The sequence below is a fragment of the Populus euphratica genome, unplaced genomic scaffold, assembly GCF_000495115.2.
Source record: "Populus euphratica unplaced genomic scaffold, PopEup_1.0 scaffold577.1, whole genome shotgun sequence".
In the NCBI taxonomy this organism is placed as follows: Eukaryota; Viridiplantae; Streptophyta; class Magnoliopsida; order Malpighiales; family Salicaceae; genus Populus; species Populus euphratica.
Window position 1 is genome coordinate 166,417 of NW_011500243.1, and position 10,474 is coordinate 176,890.

Sequence of the window (10,474 nt, forward strand, 5' to 3'; positions counted from 1 at the left end):
TCACCTTCACATAATAAACTTAACTAAATATAATGAAAGAGAGAAACATATATAAAAAAAAGATAAGAACATAAATAAGAAAATTTTCTTTAATCACTTTTAGGATTAAAATTTAATTGAAAATAATTGTTTAACATGATTAAAACAAATTATAAGTGAATAAAAAATTGATTTTTTTAATTTTATATCTAACATGTTTTCATGAAACTCAAAATCATTCAAAAATACAAAAAATTCTTATACTTTATATAATGGACAGTTACAAAAATAAAAATAAACTCATGAAACATCAAAACTTTTAGAATAGAAAAAACCTATATGATATGGGCTTTGGGGTTTAACCAAACATGCGCCCACGCTTGGCTGGACTTCAACTTAGGCTATCATAAAAGTTCTAGGAAATTAGCTTATCTTTCCAATAAAAAAATTGAGGTCATTTGAACTTTTAGAACTCAAGGTATGAGCTGAACATTGAACAGTATCTAGGTTGTAGGATATATTCAGATTTCTCCGTTGTTGCTAAGATTTTAGGATATATTCAGATTTCTTCGTTGTTGCTAAGATTTAGACTTCCAAATAGCAGAAATGAGTTTTGCATTCCTCATAAATGTTTTAGGCCTGTGTCTTAGCTTTGTAGCCATATAAACCAAATTGAAATCCAAGATTTACAACTCCATATATAACCCAATGACTGAATAGTGTTCCAGTTTGGACTAAATCAATATTTTTCTTTAAACTTTACCCTCTTTTTATCTTCTCAATTTCAGTAGTTGAACTTATTAATCAATCATTTGATTTATGTGATAGGCTTACATTTAAGTTGAACATTTACCATAAATTAAAGGTATATTATAGTATTAGACTTTTTATTATAAAACATATTTTAATTAAGGAATTATTAATACTTTAAGCATAAAATGATGATATAAAACCTTAATAGAAATGCATTTTTAAATACTAATCAATAACATACTAAATTGCCTTCATATATAGTATTTAGTCTCTTCCCCTTCTTTTTTACTTCCTCTCTTTTCCCTTCTCTTTTTTAATATATATATATTGTTCTAATCTTTAAACTTTTACAATCAACAATTAAAATTTATGCCAATCAAACCGATGGATCCAAATCTAATTAAAATTAATAACATATTATTTCAATCAAAACATAATTTTTTATTATTATTTAGTCTCTTAGGTTTCTTTTTTTCCCCCTAAATTTGTTAGACTTTTTGGGTAGCATACGAATGTTAAATTTACTATAGAATTTGCTTGTCAATCTTGTGTCTTATATGGAATTTCTAGATAGTTTTTATTTTTTAAGTCTTATGGATGGAACAATACTGGGGTTGACCCTTGAGTCTAAATTTTAGATAGTTTTTTTTTTTAAGTCACATCCATTAGATATTGATTTAGTTCCATAAAAGACTTCAACTTCTATATTAACCTTTTGCAAGGTTTGTGTCTAAAAATATTTCTCCAGAGCCATTATCTTTATTTGTAATTATCCATTAGAAACAAGAAGTAACAAAAAAGAAATAAATCAAGCAATAAACACCTTTCCTTTAAACTTCAAAGATGTTAGTAATAAAAATGTCTAGCAAGCTCATTTGCATTTGACATGGAAGTCCTCTAAGGTATTTTGGATAAATCATTTCAATTCTCAATTTTATTACTTATAATTTAATTTTTATATTTAGTTTTGAGACTGTTTTAAAAAAACAAAATTATATTAATGAAGGAAATATAAAACATGACTGAGTAAAGGACTTACATGGCCGGATTCAATTTTATGGCATTTAAAATTAGGGTTGACTTTATATTTCACACAAAATACTTTGATAAAATACAAGGTTTTATTTCCTTTCTAATTTTTGATAAAATTGCAATATTATTAGTTTGATGACAAAGTAGTAATATTAACATTGATCTCATAGGCTATTTTTTACACTTAGGTGTTGTTTAGTTATTAGATAAAAAATAATAATAATTATATAAATAATTAGATATTTTTTATTGATTTTTTGGTGAAGATATTAAATGTTAGAGTGTATATAAAACTAATGATTAAAATAAAAAAATTTCAAATTATATTAGGTAATCATAATATAGAATAAACTATTGAATGTTTTAAGATAATTTTCTAAAAAACTAATAATAATAAATTGTTTTTTATTTATTATTTTGTTAATCTATATTTTTGTATCTTTTTAACTTGTATTAAAAGTGGTAAAAAAATGTTAGTAGAAGGTGGCCACAATATATGATAGCTAACGTCTATATATATATAAGCGTAAATTTACACAATAAAATATCAAAACTCAAAAGTATAGGTGTTTAAAAATATATTATTTTTTAAAGTGTTTTCCAATAAAAACAATGTTAAAATACTTTTTGTTTTTAATTTTTAATATTTATTTTTAATTTAGCACAACAAAAAAAACAATAAATAATTAATTTAAAAATAAAAAAAATTATATTTTAATAATAATAAAAAATGTTTTAACCTCGTTCGTTCAAAGCACGCAGGAGATAGATACCAGAAATATTCCACACGCTAAAAGTCTAAAACAGCACAAAACCAACCCCCGTGCCAAAAATAGCACATCCACGTGCCCTTCCCTTTAGGGTTTTACACTTCATACTCTACAAGGGTTTCTGTTTCCACCGCCACCGCCACCGCCACCGCGGCTTTTCTTTCTCACATTTCAACACTGTTCTCCCATCCTATGTAACCCAATCCCAAAGCAGAGACACCTAGAGCTTCAGAAATAAATAAAAGAGAGAACTTCAAATCTTCTTTTATTTATGTAATTTAAACAGAACAATGGATATGAACATGGAAGCTAGAGTTGGTGTGGTTCTTGAGGGAGGGCAGAGAGCACTTAATTCTGCTTCTACCCATGGAAGCATCATGGATGCTGGTGCAAGGAAATTCTTGCAACAGCATAACAATAAACAGAGTCAGCAACATTCACAGTTAGGAACCGTACAACAATTGGTTGCTGGTGGTATTGCTGGAGCTTTTAGTAAGACTTGTACGGCTCCTCTGGCTCGCCTTACTATCCTCTTTCAGGTTGTTAACTTTTTTCTAATGTCAATTTTGTTGTTTCTCTTCGGATTTTCTACTCTGGGTTTCGAAAGTATTGTTTGAATTTGGGATATTTGGAGTTGTGGGTTTTGGGATTTAATAGGAAGTGGCTAGTTTTTAGCTGTTTAGAATTTACCAAGGCGTGGTTATTTTCTGTTGAAAAACTTTGTTAAATCTTCTTTCCTGTTGGAGTCGTGTTGAATTTGAATTAGACTTCTCCTAATGCACCTGAACTGACATTTTTTCGCCGTTTTAAATAAAAACATAGAGAGCTTTGGGTGAAAGTAAATTTGACGCATCCAGTGGAATTTTGAAGTCAAAAGTTAATATTTATGGAAAGTGGTTGTTGAGTGTGAACACACATTGCATAGTTATTAGAGCTGGGTTCGTTTGTTAGAAAGGACTCTAAGGATTTGCAAGATGGTTTTGTTAGGTAGTTTTCCATGAAGTATTCTGTATTTTGTAGCAAAAGGATCCAATTTACGGCAATGGGAGCGAAAACCCCTTAATTTCTTGAAGTTTCCCAGTTATGTTCATAATCTTGCTGTATCAACCTTGAAACTATTTTTGATATTTCAAGTCATTTCTTTTCCAAGCTGCCTATGCGTGAAGAGTACTAATATTCCTCTGTGTTTTGCTGATGAAAATAATTCACTGGATTGATTTCTCGTATGTGCTGTCCATGTATGCACCAAATATTTGTCTGACTTCTTACTTTGTCATTCTTCTAGGTTCAAGGTATGCACTCAGATGTTACAGCACTAAGCAAGGCTAGCATATGGCAAGAGGCGTCTCGTGTTATTAATGAAGAAGGGTTTAGGGCATTTTGGAAAGGCAATCTAGTGACTATTGCTCACCGTCTTCCTTATTCTTCTGTTAGCTTCTATGCTTATGAACGTTACAAGAGTGCAAGTGCATACAACCCTTTTCTTTTCTTTTTCTTTTTTTCTTCTCTCTCTCAAAACTCCTATAGAAATTCAATTAATTGATGTGTCATCTTAATGCTTTCTAAATTCCATGTTGTCCTGCTCTTTTGCAGTTCTTGCAACCAGTTCTTGGTGTTGAAAATCACAGGGTGAATGGGACTGCAGACCTTGCTGTTCACTTTATAGGTGGTGGGATGGCAGGAATAACAGCTGCATCTGCCACATATCCTCTGGATCTTGTGAGGACGCGCATAGCAGCACAGGTAACTCTGTCATGCTTGGTTGGCTAGGAACTGCCCTAGTGTGGGTGGGATAATGATTAATGGGTTTCTGGTTTGGTTCATCCTTGATTGCAATACTTTCCTGTTTGAAATTTTGTCTTGATGCAGTTGCTTCTGAACCTTGCAGAGAAACACAATGTACTACAGAGGCATTTGGCATGCATTTCATACCATATGCAGAGAAGAAGGTTTCCTTGGCTTGTACAAAGGACTGGGAGCAACATTAATTGTAAGCTTCTGTTACACATCTCTAATCCTTTTCTTTCCTTTTCCTTACTTCTCCATTGTGTCAAGTTCTAAATGGCCATTATGGATGCTTTTGTGCTGCAGGGTGTTGGACCTAGTATAGCGATAAGCTTTTCTGTTTATGAGTCTCTCAGATCCTTTTGGCATTCCAAAAGGTGAAGACTCCCTTAATTGATTGAATTGAGCAATATCATGTACTGCATTATTCTTTTATGTTATTATCTCTTGATTTTTGTGGTTTAGTTTGAACTATGTGTTATAAGCTCTTCTGTTGTTGTTTTTAGGCCCAGTGATTCTACTATTATGGTCAGTCTTGCTTGTGGTAGTCTTTCAGGCATTGCATCATCAACAGGTGAGTAACCAGCAGCTCAATTCAGCCCTTTTTTCAAACCCTTAGAAAGCAATCTGTGCATGAACTTGTTTGCTGTGACTTTCGCTTATCAGGTCCCATCTGTTAGTAATAGCTTCTGATTTTCACTTGAATATCATGCTACCAGGTCTAGTTTATTTTTTCTTTTGTTGATCCTGCCAGCATAACTGTTGCAGCAATCAACTGGGATAGGCAATATGTTGTGAAAATTTGTTTATTGTCGGTCAGTATCCTATTCTGTTACATTTTGTTTTGTTGTCCTGATTAGTGAACACAGTTTCCTCAAGTATATACTAAGAGCCTGTTTGTTTCCGTGGCTGGTCGCCTGTTTCCAAAAAAATTGATTTTTTATTTTTAATGTTTTTAAATCGCTTTGATGTTCTGATGTTAAAAATAAATTTTAAAAAATAAAAAAATATTATTTTAAAGCATTTCTAAGTAAAAAACGCTTTGAAAAACAACTGCTATCACTGTACCAAATACTATCTAATTGGTAATGTATTATAGGTTATCTTGCATGACTTTTTCTCATGATTTACAGCAACATTTCCTTTGGATCTTGTGAGGAGACGAATGCAATTGGAAGGAGCTGGTGGTCGAGCACGTGTCTACACATCCGGCTTGTTTGGAACATTTGCCCATATAATCCATACTGAAGGGTTCCGAGGCATGTATAGAGGGATTCTGCCCGAGTACTACAAGGTGGTTCCCAGTGTTGGCATTGTGTTCATGACTTATGAGACATTGAAGATGCTTCTATCTCGCATCCCTGCCAGTTAATAGTTACATTGAAGGTTTTGGCATTCTTCCCTAATTATTTTTCACGGATACCATGTATTTGAGCCCATTACACGAGGGAAATGGAGGAAAAAACAATCGATTGGTTATTTACACATGAAGGTAGATTGGAGAAATGTCTCGAGGCACTGGTCAAGAAATTCCATGGTGGCAAATTTTGTCGTTGCTGCTGTGAGACAATACTTATTTGATGTATAGGGGCCCTTTCATGCGAAGATGAAATGTTTTAAGACTTTGGCGGACAACCACAAAGATGCATGTTTGGAGAGTGACTAGTTAGTGCGAAGATGAAGGGTGTCTCTATTTATGTAGGACTATAACTTGGTGATATTAGGGTTTATCAAATTGCGAGAGCAACTCAAAGTTTATTCGGTCTGATATAAGCTACCAGTTGATGATATCACATCATCAAAAAGTTTTGTTATCCCAGCTTTTTTCTTGCCTACCAGTTTTGTAATCCTAGCTTGTTTATTACTTGCGTTTGAGCAGTTTTGCTTATCAAATCTTATGGAAGACGTAATTTTATATTTTCAGCGTGCCATCACTTCGATTACTGAAGATTTGATACTGGGCCAGGATAAGAGTGGGCTATTCGCGTTTGAACTTGTCAGTTGTTCCAGCAGCCATGGTTGAATGTTCTGTGTTGCCAACGGTACTGTTTTTTTTTTTTAAAAAAAAAAAATTAGAGTAATTATTTTAAAAGGATGAAACTGCAAGAGTACCAGGGGATATATCTCAAGAAGTATAAAAGCTTGTTATCATGGTCTTATATCTAACAAAAAATAATAAGAAAAGAAGCAAAGATATTTAAAAAAAAAAAATAGACTAAAAACAAATAGAAGATAAGCTGGTTAACTGGTTTCTGAAAATCCCTTAACTGGTTAATTGATTGATTACATATAAAAACTATGCTAAAAAGAATCTTGAATACAATAAAAATAATGATGACTCTTGGAAACATCAATAGGCTTTAAATGACCTGAAAATAGTTGTGATGCAAAATCTTAGTTCGAGCTCTACCAAACAGAACCGAACCAAATTAAAAATGTCCTTACAAACATCTTGATGAGATTGATAATTTTAATTAAAAACTGTTATTTCTCTCATGCAAGATGAAATAAACTAAAGATGAGAGGGTTAAATGAGTAAGGAGATGTGTAATTTTTCTTTTCTTTTTCAAGTGTGTATATGCTCATTGAAGTAGTTGATACCATGTCGAAGAATATCTATCCATAAAAGTCATGTTATGATAGCACCCCAAACTGTAGTAGAGAAAGAACACTAAAAGAATAAATGTTCATGTATTTTAACTTGCGGCCCATAAATGATACATGTCTAGGAGAGAATGATTTGAAAAACATGTAATCTAAGAGTTAGTTAAAAATGCTCAACACCAATAAAAGAAATTGAGGCCCACAACTTAATCCTAGAGTAGACCCGTTCCATTAAAGGCTTGCAATCAGAGTGAATCAGTCTTGTAGATATCAACAAGACATCTTTATATTTTATTGATAAAGAATCTTGTTAAAAACCTAAAAGATCCTGTAAAAAGATTCCAAGCTCATCATCAATTCCTGATAAGAAGACTAGGCTTTTTTTTGAATTTATAACAAGATTGATATCTTTACAAAATCATTAAAAGCTTTTCTCACGATCCTAACTGAGTCCTTATATGCCTAGTAATAGATTTTAAGGTCATTAACAAAATACAAGTGAGTAGTGGTATTTTACAGACATTATCAATAATAATGGATTTTCAGCTCATTTGAGGTCTTTCTAATAATGTTTTCTAAACACTCTATAACTCAAATAAACAAATAAAAGAATAAATAATCACCATGCCAAAAACACTCATTGTAGATAAAAATTGATATTTGCATGACTTTATGAATGCTTATTTTTGTATTATATTTGAAAAAATATTAAATTACCATATTTTAAAATGTTTTTGAAATTAATATTAAATTAATGTACTTTAATATATTAATATAAAAAATATATTTAATATTAATTTTAATATAATTTCAATTGATTAACATGAATATCAAAAAAGTATAACTATACAAGTATGCATAAAAGTACTGAAATCAGGACACCAATTAGCGAAGATTTTTGAGGGGACAGCATAAAACTACAGAAATTGGAGTGAAATGCATCGATTAATGTGAGCTTTAAGACCGGACGTGCTGGCCTCCAACTTTGCTCAAAGTCAAACATGAGCTACTCGAGTGCACAGGTGAAGAAGGGTAATGACCCAGGCAATGTTGGTAAATAATTCTCCGATTCAGCATCGTTCTTTTGTTTCCTTTCCTTTTCGGTTTCTGAAGTTTGGCGAATGGAGATTTGAATTTAAAAATACTTTTCCTTTACGGTATTTAGGGTTGAAGATTTGTTCTCAGAGCTACTACAACGCTAAAAGTTTGTCCTTTGAAACCATTCACTATCGTCCAATTTGAATGTTGGCATGCGATTTTATGCCTTTTCTTGTCCCCTCTTTTACACGTCTGGCCTTTTTTTAGGTTAAGTCCACATAAACCTGCCCAGGTATCAGGTATGCACTGATGCAAATCTGAAGGTCCTGGCACGCGTCACAGTGTGGACTAAACCTTTTTCGGTGGTATTTTTCTGGCGTCTCTTTTCCTCATTTGTGTTCTTTTCTTTTTGAGGTTGGACCATTTTTTCAGAATTGGACCATGCGGGTAGAGCAGAGATTCCACAAGTTGATCTGAAGTGAAGGAAATTCAGAACAGAGAACACAGTTCTCCCTGGAAATGAAATAACTTGCTTAACATTTACCATCATTTATGTTTGATAACTTGCATGGTGAATGAATCTTTGTTCAACAGATGTTTTGGATATCAATTTTCAGTCCCACAAGGCATGGATGATGGGACTATTACTAGTTTCTCTCTTTCTGTCTTTGCTTTTAGGGTTCTAGTCATGGCACGTAGAATTACTTGATTTCTCCTCCATCATGCAATTACAGGATTGCCTGATGCCCAGAATAGCACCAGAGGATCCACATAGCAGACCGCATTTAGTTTGGTATATAATATATTACGATAGAATATGCTACTACGTAAGAAAAAGGAAAGCAGATGGTGGCTATCAAAATCAGACTAGATAGTAATACTACAACATGGCAGTTTTACTAGACTACCTTTCCTTTTCAGTTCACTGTCTTTAAATTTGACAGGATTATAGAATCATGACCATACGTGTTTCTACGGTTTGAGATGGATTCTCCAGCTACAGTCTCTAGTAAGCTTCAAGCACACTGATTGAATTGACATACCATGATGATGATTTTGTGATGTGAAATTTTTCCTTGGTTTTTTAGCCTCACAATTATTTGAAAAGAATCGTTCATAATTTTCAAGAGAAGATCCTCCTGTATTAAAAAAGCAGTCAAGATCAACCTCATTGTCTATGAAAAGTAACCTTCCTAGTCTATATTATTGGTTTAGGAAGAACAGAATCTCCAAGGTAGAGCACCATATCATTGCTTTAAAGAAAATATGCATCCCTTTCTTACAAAATATTCATGTTCAGCTTTAAGAACCACTATAAATTCCTGCAATCAATCATTCAAATGAGCATCAGCCAGAAATTAACCATCAACCTATCCTTTTCTTTGTTTTCCCCTTGAAATTACTTCATCCTTGATATTGGGTCAGGACGCGGTAATCTGCATCCTGAGGTTTGGATCATCACGTAGTTTGATCTAGTCCTTGGGTTGCAGATTACCTCTTCCTCACTGCCAATGCAGAGCTTTCTATCGAACCTGGACGAGTCAAAGTCACTTGAGGTGGCTCCACTACAGGTAAAAAAAAAGGAAAAAGAAAAAATAACCATGCTTTCGATCTTCGGATTATTTCTGAACTCTCCTTTTCTTTGTTGGCCGTCAAAAACGTCCGTTGAAAAAGTTTATTTGCTTTAGTTGGTTGCTATTCCTAGAGATATACACGTATTAGTTTAACACTTCAAATGTCTCTTTGTTAGGTGGGCATGTGATACCATAGAGAGCTAGCTGCACAACAGCACTAGTAATTCTTCTCCATTCCCAGCTCTAGGTTTTGACCCTGTTGGCAAACTACACATTTTACTTGTGGTTCCACTCTCAAAATAGTTCACGTATGGCCATGCTGGAAAGTAATGAGTTCGCATATCCAACCCTGATACTGAATCAGGGAGGGTCAGGGGAATCCTACAGGCTGCAGCTCTCTCCAGACCAAGGTATGGTTAAATTGTTTAGTAATTTTTTCTGTTGCCCAGGAAAAAGAAGCATGAATAAGATTAAGTTATCTAATCTAGATTTATTGTTCTTGGAAAACTGAACTTGGTTGTCATATGCCAAGTTCCCATCAAGAATATTTTTTTCTTCAACTTCTTGAAGCAGATTGAGGTTTTCTGTCATGGAATTACATGGATCAATTTGTTACTTGTCTTGAATTGCTGCAGCACTCCCAATATCTTCTTCCTTGCTTTGAATGAAGTCCCTGCCAGCCTTGAAGATTAAAAGATCTCACCATCTCCACCTGGAAGAAAACGAAACTTCCACACTAGTGTAACGCAAGAGTCAAAGTCCTTTCCAATCACACAGTGCCATGCTGGTCCGTAAGCTTCATCAAATTTCTGTTTAGCTGTTACAAATGTTGTTAGCTTGAACATCAAAGCTACGGCTTTGATTAAGAAAAATCCTTAACATCATCATCTTCTGATGCCTCCCAGCATCTTTGTTTGTTGGCTGTGTTAGTAGAAACCC

General features: G+C 33.3%; 1 protein-coding gene across 1 annotated transcript; it reads left to right on the forward strand.

Moving 5' to 3' along the window:
- Positions 1-2,542: 2,542 nt before the first annotated feature.
- Positions 2,543-6,260, forward strand: LOC105112593 (mitochondrial substrate carrier family protein B-like). Its single transcript, XM_011008329.1, has 7 exons — positions 2,543-3,073; positions 3,820-3,996; positions 4,128-4,277; positions 4,423-4,524; positions 4,626-4,696; positions 4,826-4,893; positions 5,453-6,260. The coding sequence occupies exons 1-7, from the start codon at positions 2,825-2,827 to the stop codon at positions 5,689-5,691; spliced, it is 1,056 nt and encodes a 351-aa protein (XP_011006631.1). The 5' UTR covers positions 2,543-2,824; the 3' UTR covers positions 5,692-6,260.
- Positions 6,261-10,474: the final 4,214 nt, after the last annotated feature.

Bases quoted from the DNA above. Each gene is read 5' to 3' on its own strand.
- LOC105112593 (XM_011008329.1), top strand. From the start codon at position 2,825: ATGGATATGAACATGGAAGCTAGAGTTGGTGTGGTTCTTGAGGGAGGG. The intron at 3,074-3,819 runs GTTGTTAACTTT...TCATTCTTCTAG, and splicing joins GCCTTACTATCCTCTTTCAG to GTTCAAGGTATGCACTCAGA. The intron at 4,894-5,452 runs GTGAGTAACCAG...CATGATTTACAG, and splicing joins AGGCATTGCATCATCAACAG to CAACATTTCCTTTGGATCTT.